The sequence below is a fragment of the Falco naumanni genome, chromosome 1 (genome assembly GCF_017639655.2).
Source record: "Falco naumanni isolate bFalNau1 chromosome 1, bFalNau1.pat, whole genome shotgun sequence".
NCBI classification, from domain to species: domain Eukaryota; kingdom Metazoa; phylum Chordata; class Aves; order Falconiformes; family Falconidae; genus Falco; species Falco naumanni.
Genome location: NC_054054.1, coordinates 116,399,446 through 116,414,597, shown reverse-complemented (window position 1 = coordinate 116,414,597; position 15,152 = coordinate 116,399,446). Strand labels below are relative to the sequence as shown.

At 44.7% G+C, this 15,152-nt stretch overlaps 1 protein-coding gene across 5 annotated transcripts in view; it reads right to left on the bottom strand.

The window, feature by feature from the left end:
* STX8 (syntaxin 8) overlaps positions 1-15,152 on the bottom strand; it is a 104,547-nt gene that overhangs the window by 56,798 nt on the left and 32,597 nt on the right. Inside the window, exon 7 of one of the 5 annotated variants that reach the window (XM_040580424.1) lies at positions 2,337-2,890. The exons of the other annotated variants lie outside the window; for them this stretch is intronic. Coding sequence (XP_040436358.1) covers positions 2,775-2,890 — 116 coding nt within the window. The 3' untranslated portion in view covers positions 2,337-2,774. Of the gene's footprint in view, positions 1-2,336; positions 2,891-15,152 lie in introns of those variants that run through there. 5 annotated transcript variants of the gene reach the window in all.

The window sequence follows — 15,152 nt, the reverse complement described above, 5'->3', positions numbered from 1 at the left end:
GTGATCCTGCCACAACAACGCTGTGTGCATCCCTTCTCCAGGAGGTGCTGGAGGATTACCCGGTGTCTTCTATCTGCAGACCTTTCAACAAAAGACACTATTATAAGATTAAAACCTAGCTGAAGTAATTGTGTATGGAAATTCCTTTTATTAGGGCTGTGGATCAAGCCTTATCAGGTTTCACGGCTCAGAGAGCAGACTCTGGCAGCCAGGCATGTTTGTTAATAGCTATTCCAGCTGCAGCCAACTATTTCAGCTCACCTGTTTTTTTGTCACCCTGAAAATAAGACACACCACCATGTTCTGTAACAGATATTTTCATTAGAGTAACACATTTCTCCTTCATCACTTAATATCAAGTGCTCAGCATAATTAAACTGGTTAACACAATGTCTCTGCCATCCAGCATGCACCGATACCCCATTCACTACTCATGGCACCGGACAGCTGAGGCTTACTCCTGGCATGGGTCTCAAAAATGGAAAAAAAGCTGTTTGAGGCACTAGAAGAGTGTCCATTCCAGTCTACAGTCCAGAAGCAGCTATCCAAAAGTTCAAGTAAATGCATGAAATGGGGCAAAAAGTGTTACAACAGGCAAAGGACAATAAATAACAGACAAGAATTTGACAAGAGTGCCAACGTCATCAGGGGTTATGTTCCTATACCCGCTGTAGAGCGCTGCATGACTGCAGCAGTCAGAGCAGCTTCAGGGAAGCCCCCCAGGTCAGGTGAGTGAGCTGCAGGCAGGCTGGGACACTGACACCAGTAACCACCACCTCTGTGCTGGTATTCAGTGCCCAGCTTAAAAACCCGTCATTGCCAAGGATTAACACTTACTGTGCTATACAGGTGAGCCACCAGGTACCACCTACCATGGCACACGGATAGGAACCAGCAATAGAAACATGGAGCAAAACAGAGCAGAGGAAGGAGAGGAGAACAAGTACGCCAGCAGAGAGAAACGGGATGGCCTAGCAAGCTGCATATCCCCTGACCTTAAACTCGACTGCCCAGATTGGTTCAGACATTTTGATTTTCTACCTCAAGCTGTGATCACCAGGCATCAGTTCCTTCTCAAGGAGGCTTAAACAGAGCACTGAAAACCCACCTGTCAAAGCCTGACATCCTTCTCCTACCAGCAGCTGAACATGCGGCCAGCCTGAAACACATTCCTCCTAGGTAATACACAACATATTTTGAGATCTCAGCTGAACAAGATTTCGGCTCACCAGCTCCCTTTCCTCTCCTACTATCACCTATTTTCCAAACTCTGAATGCCCTGGAGATGCTACTTACAAGAGAAGTCAGACAGAAAACACACTGTTTGCTGAGATGCTTTGCTGGCAGTTATAACGTGCAACATGAAAACCTAAAAGAGCACAGACCAGGCCAGACAGAAGATGCTGCGTTTCTCAGGGCACTTCAACAGCCTCCAAGAGAAGTCTTCTTTGAGAATAACACCACAGAAGCACAGGAATTTCTCCAATTTCTTTTCTTGTCCTCAGCATGCTTACTGAGAGTCTAATCTGGCTTCTTAGATGCTATTGCCACTGTCATGTGGGGTTCAGATACTTTAAATGCCTTTTAAAGTTGGTTGTTCTCACTTCCAGCAAGTTCCTCACCTTCTACTGCACCTGAAAGTTTTAAGATGCTGGGAGGAACAATACATATAACCTCAGTGCTTAACATCCTTGCAGAAGAGGAAGACAACGCAAGGCCACATAAAATCCTAAAACTCATCCCACAGAAGCTCCTACAGCCAAACCAAACCCATCTGGTCCCAGGAGAGCGCTACGGCAAGATGCAATTCACAGTACCAGCTCAAATCACCGTCAGCATCATATCCAAAGGGTCACTGTCACTGATACGCTGAGCACCCCCACCCCCCCCCAGCATCACCCCCACATGGAGCTGCATCCACCCCAAGCCCTGCTGACGAAACTGGATGCACCAAGTTTCTCCCTGTGTCAAGCTCATTAACACAGGCTTGGGCACTTTCACTCCATCCAGCCCCCAATAACCAGATATATGCCCTTGGAGGTCTTTGAAACTTAATTCTTAAAGGTTTAGGGCTGCAGGTGTTTAAACAGTTAGCAAAATATCACATATGCCTTAAGCATCCTCCTTGCTTCAAGTTTTCTTCGTTCTCTTGGCCAAAGGAGAATGATGCGTGCACCTGTGGATGCCAAGAGCAGATGAAAGCCCCGAATTGGCGACCACGGTGGCTCAGCACACAAACCTCTCCCAGGCATCTCCTCCTCTACAGGCTGATACTGCTCCTCGTACCGGCCTGTCATAATTCTGGAGTAAATGAAAACCAAACACCAAAGGAGCGCTCATTTTCTGATGTTTATTGGCTGAGGTAATGGCTCCAAGCAAAAAACGTCGCTTTCACAGGGCAGAGCACACTGCTCATAATGCAAGCTTTTGAAGTCCAGCAAGAAAAAAAAAAAATAAAGAGGGTTTTGTTGTTTTGTGTGGGGGGTTCCCCCCCCTTCTTTTTTTGAGCGATGTGATACAAACCAGCTTGATACACAAATTAGAGGTGATCTCATCAGTCCATTAGCCCAACTAAAGCAAGACCATCACTTGCAAGGGGATGTGCTGGCTAGATACTACTGATTGGCCTGTGAGTAGCATTAATATGGGGGTACAAATGCAGCCTTCATTACACAGGCAAGGCATGGCTCCCAGCTTTCAATCTGCTGCAAACAGTTTCGCTGTATTGAAAAGTGGGATTTTAGAGCGGCGTCTCACACTTACCACTCCAGTATTTAGGCAGAGACTATGGCTAGTCTTGCCACCTCTCTTGATAGAAGGAAATGACCTACAGACATCATATGCATCGCTGATTCACACGAAACAGATGCCTTGTACAGAGTGTCAGCCCCTGAAAGGAGGGGAGGAAAAGCACTTGAAAATTCAGTAAGAATAGTAAAACGTGGTTTAGAAGCTTTCGCCTTTCATTTCTCATAAACTAGAACTCCATCACATCTTTCCACCAAGTTTCTTTTGATTTCTTTGTTGTAGAACTAACAATGCTTGAAAGCTAAGAAAGTCTCATTTCTAAGATGTTTCTGTTTTCAATCGAACAGCAGAACTATTTGTTTTCCTAGCCAGTGATGGAATTAAACAATTTGTCTTTGAAAACTCTATAAGCCTTCACCCTGACAACCCCCCCATCTGCTTTTCAGATTAAGGTACTTTGATTTTTACCAGCTAAAGGTTTATGAACTGCTGTATAAACCCAATTACTCTCATAGTAAATTATTTAAAGCTTACATGTTATTTTTTAAATTTTTCCCCATGGGCTACTCTGGAGATTCAGAAAAGGAAAGGCTCACTACAGCATTTTGAATTGAAAATGTGTAACAGGGAAAACCATGGAGCTTCCAGAATCTCAAAATAAAAAAATCCCTCAACATATTCAAGTGAGGACGAGACATACCCCAAGAGAAACTTTTCAGGGTAGGACTGTTTAAAAAAAAAAAAAAAAAAAAAAAAGAGCTACTTTCAGTGACAGGGAGTTCTTTAAAAACAGATTAAGTTTCATCTGAGGCAGTATTTATTCCTTAGCTGGTCTCTGCCTCACTTCCTGATTGAAAACTGGGAGAGGAGGGATTTTCATGTTCTCACTTTGGATGCCATCAGCAAAAAACACACAGTGGACAGTGTTTCATTTCAAAGGAAAGCTGCCCTTCACACTCACTGTCTCTGTTTTGGCTGTGTCCACAAAGGGACAGAGCATCCCAGGAACACACAGGGCAGGCTGGAGTCCGGGGTGGGATAACAAGGGAAGACATGTGGAACACATGACAAGAAGCACTAAGCCCACTGCTGCTTCTCCAAACCGGGACTGATCCAGAAGAAAAAAAAACCACCAGGCCCTGGCAATAATCACAGCATAATGCTAGCAGGAGCTAATTCATTTTCAGGTCACCAGTTCTGGGACAATTTGCATTGCCCAGAGAAAGCAGCAGGGCAGGCAGCATTGCTGCCCCTACAGCAACTCGCCTTATAGATCAATTCCTGAGCCCAAATCCTCTAGTCTCTGAGCAACTCTTCTCCACTGAGACACAGAAATAAGCACAAAATCTCTCATTTACACTCATGGTGCTTTAGCAAGAGTACTGCAGGGATGGCATTGGCTTGGCTACAGTATGACTACAGTATTAATTGGGGACCACTAACGATGCACCTTTATCAAAAGCTAAGGAAAGATCCTCACATTCAATTGTTACATTCTTAGTTTTAGGACAGTTGAGTAACTGTTCCCGTAAATTAGTATTTGTCATGTGCAAACTGTTAAAGAAAGTTATAGCTCTAGGCAAGTTAACAAGAGTGACCAGAAGCTTTAAGAAATGTCCCCTCAGGATGTACCCAAACCAGGGCACACAAAAGGAAGGCAGGGGAACACCCCACTTTTAAGAGCTGGCATTCACAGCGATTTGTTCTGCACGGTTCTCTTCCTGGTACGTTTTGTCATTTATGCATTCAAGCACAAAAAAAAAGTGTGTTAAAACAGCATCACAGCAACACTGAGTGATTCACTTGAGATGTCTGGTCTGCATGTGCCTGTGGTGCAAAAGACTGACTTACGTGACCAGAAGCATTGATTTCCAGCATCCCAGCTCACTCTCCCTTCTGCCACCAGCACAGCATGGCTAAGCAGCAGCCAGGTGAAGTGACTTATTTCGATTAACTAATTAGGGAGGAGCAGGCAACAGCACTGACTCCCACAAGCTTAACAGTGCTAAATCAAAGCGATGCTTTCCTTCAGAGTTGCAGGGCTGACTGAAGAGGTTCAGCGCTGTGTCCCACACAGCGTTAGAGGAATGCCAGGGAAAGCACGCAGCTCGGACAGCACAGGGACCAGACCCCCAACCGCAGAATGATATATAGTTTCTCAAGAGCTCCTCACTGTGAGACTGGCCTGGGCTGTCACAGCAGCATTAACAGATTTCAATTGGGGGTGGTTACCCACTGAGTGGCCCCCAGACAAGGAAGACCAAGGTGCTGAGCTGCAGCTGGTTCAGGAAACAGCCACATTGCCTGCCAGCGCAGTCAGTCTGTGCCACCCTACCAAGCCCTGCAGAGCTGCCTCTGGGGCAATGAGGACTCCTGCCTCCAAAGACTCATCCCTGGTGCCTGTCCGCAAGGCAAAACAAGCAGGAGTTTTCAAAGTTGTCAGTTTTCTAACGTAAAGGGCTAGCAACCAGGTATGCGAGAGAAGGTAGAGGGGAGTTACAGCTAAGAGGGAGCTCTGAAAAGCATCTGTACGGCACCTTGCTTTGCCAGGCTGGTGTCTAGAGAATGCTAAAAAAAAATAGGAGAACGGTTTAAAAGACCTCGAGAGCACAAGAAACTCAAGAGAGCACAAGCAGAGCACGCTGTGCTTTGGCCGCACTGCGCTCTCCCACCAGCTGCAGCTTTGCCCCCATGTCAGTTCCTCTCCTGCTGCCTCCAGATGCACCAAAACTCAACTCAGCCCTGCAAGGACACAGCCCCAGCCAGTTTCAGAGCCAAAACTCCGGGGTCCATCTGAGTGAAACTAAGCCCATCACTCCAATCTGATAAATCAGTTTTCCTCTCTTCACAAGCTTTTTTTTTTATTTTTGAAAAATTTAGTATTTTGGTATACTTGGTACGCTTTCTCCTTCAATTCATCTCTACCTTCTATGTATCACTTTGGCTCAGATCTCCCATCCCTAGTGGGAGTCAGGCCCCATGAATTTAGGACACTAATCAAACCTAGCACTTGTCCAGACCAGGAAAGGAGTTGATGGCACTTTATCCTCTGACCCCAGCATAGATCCAGTCCAGATGAAATAGGTTTTGTTGCCTTGATTACCTTCTGACTCCTAGTCTCACTGAGGCCAAGGACATTGATGCTGGTCTGTAATACCGCGTCACGTACAAAAGGACTGATCCATCTGTGTCAGCTTTCAAAATTCCTGCAGAACACTGTGCATGCTTATCACACTTTTAATAAAAACTATGATGTAATATGTTTCCCAGAGCGGTTGCAGACCACCTGCCAGCACCCCACAGAGAGCCAATGCTCTGTCTATGCTTGCTTGTACCATTTAAGTTCCATTAATCTTGTATTTGCAGCAATACTAACTTCACAAGGGATCATATCATTGGGCTCTTCCCCAGCTACGGTTATCACCGGAGTCCTTGAAACTGCACAAAGAGAAGTCCATCTCTGCAAAACAGGGCGGTGTGCCAGAGGTGCTCCGTGGGTCTTGCATGGAGCCCTGCAGCTCCCCAGGCTGGGCAGAGCCATCCCTTGAACCCTCTTGCACAGCACCAGCACCAAATATTGCTCTACGTTCAAGTGCTTCAGAGGTTTCTTTTTTCTTTAGGATCTACTGCTAAAGCTCCCGTATTTTTTAAGGCTCCTCCCATCATACCATAGAATCCCAGTATCCTCACCTCCTTCTGTTAAGATTCCTCTGTCTTGCACTATAGTTTGCCATAATAAAAAAAGTATATCAAGTACTCAATCAAGTATTTTGCAACAGAAGATTTACATTACACAGGCATCTCTATTATGCAAGCACTGTGATCTCAATGCCAATCCTAGCATCTGCAATTACCAAGTTTGGCCCCTCTATCAACTGAGCCTCCTCTCAAATCCCCAATTAGTTACGGGAGGTCCTGCCCATGCCTCCCTTTTGTCTGCTCTGCTCACAGGAGTGTTTTAGGAAGTTTTAACAAATCACTGCCATGGCAGCGTCAAGCTGTCAACATAACCACAAGCCTACTCTGTTTATGAAAGGGATACGCTGTAGAACAGCCTCTGCAACAAGGCATTAGATTGCAGAGCCCAGCCCTCCGTACAGCCCAGGACGCAGCGCTTCTCAGGAGGGCTGAAAATAGCAATGCTTGATTATAAAGCTAAGCCCATCTATCAGCAGTAAGTACTCAGAAAACCTGATCCAGACTACGAGGAAAAAAAAAAACACTCCCAAGTTTTCTGAAAAAGGAAACAAAAAGCTTCCAGGCTCATAATTTAGGAGAGATTTGAGAACTGGAATATCTACAACAGTTTAGCCACTTAATAATCTTAACAAAACGTTATTTAAAGTTCTGTTTTACCTAGCAAGGGTACAACCACTATAGGGAACATTTAGCTATTGAGGGCTAAAGGCATCTTACGAAACCAGCCAACTCTTCCATGATGCTGCTCAGAAGCTGCCGGAGGTGACAGCATCTCCCTGCCAAGGGACAGGCAGCGGCACAGAGAAGGACCATGCAGGCACTCTGCCCAGGCACAACACAAGCCCACTAGAAAAAAATCAAAATATTAAGAATAAAGCAAGAGGAAACAGGTAATAAAAGCATTAGAGAGATGGCAAATTAAGAAAGGAGTTTCCCTCCTTGTTTGGTTTTGGTTTTTAATTTTTTTCCCCTTTGGAAAAAGAGCAGGAAAGTTACTCTCTTATGCAAGATGTTTCATTCACATTATCATTCTGACATCTCATTCACAGGCCCAACAACCCAGGGAAAAGGTCAGACGCTGTGTAATGGCTATACATTAAGCAGCAATGAAAAACAAGACGCATCCCACACTGAGGACACGGTAATGGCTCTTTTGAGTCAACACATACCTAATTCACTTTTTAAGACTTTAAGTTGCAAATTTTTATTCAGCTTTCACAGCACAAATAGCCACAAGAAAGCTACCCCAAACCCCAGTTTGCCAAGTCAGGAGTATTTGATATGAAGGTCACTTCCTCCAGCCCCAGGAAAACTGCTTTAAACCCTTTAACAGACAAAAGTAAAAAGTACGTACAAGGAATACTTGTATTGATTTTACGATACAAGACACAGGTCAAACACTGAGTGCACAAAAATAATTCACACTTCTCCAGGAACATAAAAACATTAAATACTCAGAAATGCTCTGTGCTGGCATCAGTGGGGTGCAACAGTTAATTTATTAAGACAGATTAATGCAACCGCAAAACCTACAGCATTAAAAGGCAATTTTGACCTCTCTAGATTGGCTGCCAATATGATATAGGTCCAAAAAGAAATTACCCTTTTCTGCTGCGACAGAACAATAAATTGGCTTCCTCAAATACAGTGGTTAAAGAATCCAAGTTCCTGACCTTGAATGTTTTACTAGTAGTATGCTGTGCTGTAGGGAACAATCAGGATGACATTTGCTGAAATGTGTGGGATTTATGATATAATAGGTTGCACATATGTGCCAAAAGCGGGAAAAAAAAACCCTCTTAAAACCAAGTAAATCAAGATTAATTAGCTACTAAAATGGCTAAGAGAACTTAGTGCAGTACAGGTGGTAGAACAAACCATCTTACTTTCTGTACACAGTGACTAAAGTTATTTTTGAGGCCACACTGTACGTGTATCTTTGATCACACTCTCACTGGGAAAAGCAAAAATTGCTGCTCCTTTGTAAACTTCTCTTTGTAATTCTGTAGGTTTTTACTTCCATAAACAAATGTTACGCAGTCCTTTTATAGAAAGTCCCATGAAGTCCACAGGAAAATCCCATATTGTCTGCCTTTGATCATCAAGACAGACTGAAAACTAACTCATGGTATTTTTACAGTGATCCTTGTATTAAGGGAGAGGACACACCGCACACATGCACCTCTCCGCTCTTATCAGATTCACACTCACTTTCCCCCCTCCCTTTCCATCCAGCCTGGTGACTTTTTGTTTTATTGCTGCTAATTGCAATTACAGGTGTTCAGAAATCGACAGCCTGAGAGATGCCTCATACCTTAAATGCCATCCCCGCAGCCCAGTGCTTTGCTGCGGACTGTGTCTCTCCAGCAGCACCGAGCAGGCTTTGGGATCACAAAAGCAAACATTCTCCTGAAATCATAGCAGCCTGGTTTGTTTTTTTTTTTTTTGTTTTTGGTTTTTTTTTTTTCTTTCCCTTGCCCCAAGAATGTGAACAAGTTGTTAATACCCTGCAATCTGCTCGGTTTCCCTCTTAATCCTCAGTTTAACCAAGCCTCTCCTTGCAGGAGATCATATCAGTATGTCCCTCACTGTCAAACAATGCGGAAAAGAGCCAATGTTATTGTGAGCCTGAGGTGAACGACTCAATTCCCAGCAGGAGATCAATTTGTACAAGGAACCAGCGAGTTCTTCTCTAGCAGGGGTAACCACTTCAATTGAGTCAGACTCCCTGTGACAACAAATATCCTCGATGGGATATGGTCCGCTAGCAAGAGCTCACACAAAGGCTGCCGTTCCCTTTCCGCAGGTCAGGAGAGTGTGACATGCACACCTCCTCTCCTCCTGCACAGGTCTTCAACCCAGACACCTTTACACAACTCTTCACATCCCACAGGCATCTCTCGACACTGATCAGGGATCACGGGAAAAGATGCCTTGCAGTCGGTCGTGGTCTTTTTCCACAGGAACCCACAGCCTAGAAATCTGAACCACATCCCTCCTTCCAGGTACTTGTGCTCTAAGCTTGTTACTCTGCAACATGGTAAACTACCCACCGAGTTTATTTTCACACAGTTTTCAGCAGCTCTCAGCTCCCCATCAACTACGCAGCCAAATTCAAAGCCATTTCCAGCACCAACGGCAACACTGCCCCAGGGCTGCACACCCTTTGGATTGTTGTACAGCCCACCCACAGCATCCAAGAAAACCAGAGACCAAGTTACTGACGTTACCAACACCTACATACCTTTTTGTTATGTTACCCCAACCTGGGAAAACTTAAGTTATTGACTGACAAAATAATTAACGTGAAAATAGGAAAGAGACATATACAGCAGACTGACTTAGAGAGGCAAGGAGGACCAGCTGATGCAGGGCCACTTGGGTACCCAAACAGTAAGACCTGAGCAAGAAGTCCCCCCTCTCCAGGTTTTTGGAAGTCTCCTTTAATACTTACTTAACTGTTTTTCATTCAGCTGTTTATTGGCTATTTGAGCTATTTGCTAAAGACTCGACATCTTCTGCCACTTAACTGCAGAGTAAAAAAACTTCTTCATCCGCTCTTGTAGGTACCAAAGTACCACCATGAGCAAACCAGAACCTGGATTTACATGGGAAAATAGCTGCTCAGCAAAAGCCTCCCACATGAACACCCTGATCCCAGCTAAGAATACTGACAGACAAAATTATCATGGAAAAGCTTTAAATCCTCATTGAAACTTGATTTCTGTAAAGGCTTCCCTGTTTAGGGAAACGTGAAAGGGATGCAGTCAAAGTGAACACCACACCATCACCTGAGTATTTTCAAAACACATTCTCATTGCTTTTCATTTTCCAAAAACATAACCAAAAAAGTGACGGAGAAGTCTGCATTACTCTGTGACCATTGAAGAGACTGATGGGAGAACAGCAATACGGCAGTACCTATACACTGGGTTTACAACACTGTTACTCTCAGAATTGACGGACGTATTAATTGGAGACAGCTGCAAGGAAAAATATCTTAACGACATGATTCATTAGTTTTCATAGATAATTACATCTGCTCACGGCCTCACAGTGAATCATTCATTTAGGGAATTTTTGGGGTATTAAATTTAAATGCAGTAATCAGATTTGTTAATCTGTGGGACAAGGCAAACCAAACAAAATTTTATTCAGGGAATTGTTTATACTTTCAACATTGACATTAATTCAGCAGCAGGAAAAAATTAACAGCATAATACATGCTCATGTACGTTAAAAATTATTAATGGTAATCTCCTTCACTCCCCCCAGTGCTTGTAATGAGACTGTACACATTTCTCCAAGGCTGCCTGGACTGCAGGTTTTTTCCCTGGATGCATCATGATGGGTTACACAATGCAGTGGCCTTTTAAAAATATATAGGGGTTTTGTTCAAATGAATGGATTAAAATAATTGATCCTTGGTTTTACTACTCTACAGACTCAAAATACAGCTGGTTTTTCATTGTTGTTGTATTCTATGTTTAAAAAACAAGTTTTAAACATGGTTTAACTGGTTTTATTACTCTGAAGTAGCAGCTCATCCTCAGATAAAAAAATCTAGAAAGACTCACAGATCCAGGTCAGTTCCCCTCCTATCATGTCACAAACTTTAGTAAACTGAACTCCACCTTAAAAACAGATAATTTTTTGCCTATTTCTTCTCCTGGAAGCTACTCAGGAATTTTCTCTCTGTGTTTGAAAAAAAAAAAACCAACCAAACATGTAATTTTCTTGTCTGTACTATTTATGGTCAATTTATTACCATTTTTTCTTGAACCAATATTCTTCTTCAGTTTCCATCGTTTTTTCCCTCCCTGATATTTTACTGCCAAAACACGAACAGAAAGCAAACCACATCTCCTGTCCATCCCCATCTGGCCAGACTGCACACCCGTAACATCAGAGCCCCTCTCTGTGCTATCCCATTGACCTTCACAGCCCTCACTTCTGTGGGCCCATTTCTCCTCAAATTCATTCTTCTGGAACAAGAACCTGGAAGCCAAGAGAAAATTTTTCACAAAGCTGTATCCAGGTGCAGCGACTCCAGCTGCCACGGTAGCCCCAGACACACTTGTCAGCTGCTCTCTGTCATACCGATTCTCTCGCCAACAAACCAGCAAATATTTGGCCAATTTGGGACAAGCTCAGGACACAGCCAATCGCTGCAGCTCACCGAACCAAAGAAACTAAGGGCTTCATCCTCCTCATCACATTTTAGGGGCTTCACAACCACCACACCATGATCTGAACCATGTTGAAGAAAACATGAGGAATCAGGCAAGAGGCATCTCACGGCATAGCAGAGAATCCCACAGACCTTCAGCAAACTAACATTCAGAGAACACCAGTGAAGGTTCACAAGCAGGAGAAGTAACAGGAGAAATACCTTTTGGGGGGGTGTCAAGAAACAAAGAGAAGGCCAGAGCACCTTGCCCAAAGACATACAGCCAGTCCACGGGCAAGCCAAGGATGAAAGTCCCCAGTTCCAACCACCAGACCACAACTAATCAACAGCAGCCACACGCAGAGCAGCCCTAGGTGTACAGGAGAGAGCACCTTTGATACCACAGCTTGGATTTCTCTAAACCCACATGCTACTGCTGAGAATCAGAAATTAATGTGCAACTTGATATCTCCTGCTTTGGTGAAGCTGCACCTACGCAGTCGTATTTTTCCCCGCTGAGGTTTGGGGGGCAGGGGATTGCTGCGTGGAAGCTGGAACAAATTAATATTTCCCTGAGAATTATTATTTTAAGAGAACAAACCAGCAGAAGTTAAAAGGTAAGCCAACATCTTCTATTTTCTTTTAGTTAAGCGTCTGACAACACACAGTATATTTTACTCAGGATCTAGGCCCAAACACTATATGACGATAAGCTCCTCATTAGGCTGTTACTGGAAAGCATCCCAGGCTCTGCAGTAACGTCCCAGTTCTTGCAATACCTACAAGCTTAACGCCCATGTCACAGCCATGACTTCGAGCAAGACCTTTCCCAAAGAATGGCATCTGAGGTCTCCGCTCACCTCTCCCAAAAACATGCTGCTCGGCTTTGGCTAACGCAGCACCACTTGTTTGTGTAACTGGAGAAGTGTCAAGCCCTCTCTTCCAGTGATTTAAACTCTGCCAGTGTTAGAAGGAAAACAAAGAACAAAGATGCTGAAATATCCATCATCTTGCAGAGCGCCCATGGGAGTTGCTGGAGGAATGCAGCGCACCATGATCCGCTGGCCCCGCTTCCAGGTTACCGCCCGCTCGGCACACGCAGACTCCCTTTCCTGCGCACACGGAGAGGGCTCGGAAAAGAATTCACCTCAACGGCTCTTCCAGAGCGTGCGGGGCTCGGCAGCCCCGGAGAAGCTGCCTGGTCCGAAGGCATCACGGGCTGCCCGATGCTGGTACCACACTCAGTGCCGTACGAGCGCAGCAGGTTGCCGGCCCCCCACGCTCCTCCGGAGCAGGCACAGGCATGTCCACACTCCGCTTGTAACGAACAACAGCTTGTAAACAGCCAACTCAAGAGCCAGAGCCGCTTGCTAAGAAGGGCTTTGGTTACTAAATGCAGAAACCCGCACAAGACATTGATCTCTCATTTCCCGAATTCAGAACTCACATACACGTATTTTATTAATAGACCGACTGCACAAATGCCAAGAAGGGAACTCTGTTCCAGTGAAAATTAAGATACCAACTTCTCTCGTACTTACTGAGAAAAGGAAGTACAAGCGGGGAGATAACTAAAATGAACTCGATAAATACAAGAGAAACAGGGTAGTAAGCACATTGAGCTGAGGCAAACAGGGGTCAAACGCTGTCCTCTGAAACCTCAGCATGGAAGGGCCACGCGAAGCAGAGGAACAGTCTCTGGACAGCTACTCCAAGGAAACACAGGCACAACCACCAAGTGCTCAGCGTTCCTGCCTGAAAGGACCACACACCTCTTGGTCAACGACTCCTACTCTCATGAGTAGAGTCGCACCGAGCTGAGAGCAGTTTCAACGAGAAGACAGGGATGCAGAACATCCTGTACTTCCCTTACTTACTTTATTGCATTTTCTCACTGGAGAAGTATTCATCAGCAACTGTCGGAAGTCAGCTTAAGGAAAAAAATTAAAATGCTCTGAGACATTTTCAGGAGCAAGAGAATCAAATGAGCTGTCATGCTGATGGAGGAGCCGAGCCACAGTGTTAGGGAGAGACACCAGCGTTACAGCGGTGCCCAAACCTTGGCTCAGCGCCTTGCAGAACACACCCAAGGTGCATTATGCACATCTCATCACTGGGATGGAGAAAGAGACCCAGGAGACAGGTACCCTGCTCCCAGGATAAGACCAAAGGGAGAGCACATCCAGCTACTCAGTGGTGAAGTGTCTTAACCTGCTGAGGCTTCTCTGCTGTGCAGCACTGCAGTTGGGAAGGAACACCACCTCCCCTGAAGACAGCGCCTTCTTTTTTCTTTTTTTTTTTTTTTCTTTAAAACAGTTGGGCAATTGTTTTAAGGAGAAGTCTAGGACAGGAAAAACACATTCCTCAAACACCATCACTACCAGGCACTGCAGGATCATCAAACCTGTAGCCACTTGCTGACCCCATGCTTAAAAAGCACCTCAGAAATAACATATATGCATTATTTCAGGCAATGTTAAAAGCAAGAAGAAAAGTAGCGGGTTTTTTTTAATGAGGGATAAATTATACCTTTTGATTTCTGACTCTTCTCTTTAAACGGTTTATTCTGTGCTTTGCTCCCACATGGAAAGGATGAAGAATTATTGGGGAGGGTGGTGGTTCAGGACAGTTTAAGTGTGCATGAAACGGCTGTTCACTCTCAGCACACCACTTGTGCTCTAGCGAGATCGCCACAAACCCATGACACCACTCGTTTGTTCAACAAAGGTTCATGAATTCCAGCTGGAGACTCCTTCTTTCTTCCCCCAGGGCCAAAGAGAAATATACTGATATTTTTCATGTTTAGGATGTGGGGAAAGGCACACAGGAACATGGAAACATATTACATTGTTGGATTTCTCTTCCCCCATTCCTCCCCTGTTTTTCTAGAAAAAGGGAGTCTTCCAATCCCTAAAACAGATCAAACAAGCAGACTGCACGTGAATAGCATCAGTGAGTACTGCATTCATTTACCCCTCTGAACCCCCACCCACCATACAGAAGTTACCATACAGTCACAGCAGCAACCACCAACTCGATTCCCAGCTCCTTCAGCTGGCATGAAAAAAAATTTAGTTTGGGGGTACAAAAACAAGAGGATCCCCTGCACACAAACCTAGACTGACCCACCGGCGATCACTGCAGCACTTGAGACAGCTTTAAGCTGTATTAGCAGCTAATCAGTTTTCAGCTTTGGGCATAAAAAGCAGCAGTGTCTGACAGCCACTGGCCAGCAATGATCCATCTCCCTGATTTACCTAGGATCTTCTAAGCAAAGTTAAATTCAGAAATTTCAGTGGTTACCACCATCCCTGTGATCTGGAAACAGCACAGAATCGGATGAGAACTTTAGCAGAGCAGCTACGAACCCCCTGTATTATCAAGGACAGGGGGGCAGGACAACTGTGCAGTGCCTGCAGCTTATTTTCATATAATAACTGTTAGTGAGAACTATTGGAAGGCTTCTCCCCTTTCAAAAACAAATCTCTCGCTAAAGTCAACAGTGCCAGGGAGTTTATTAAATGCTTTCATCCCA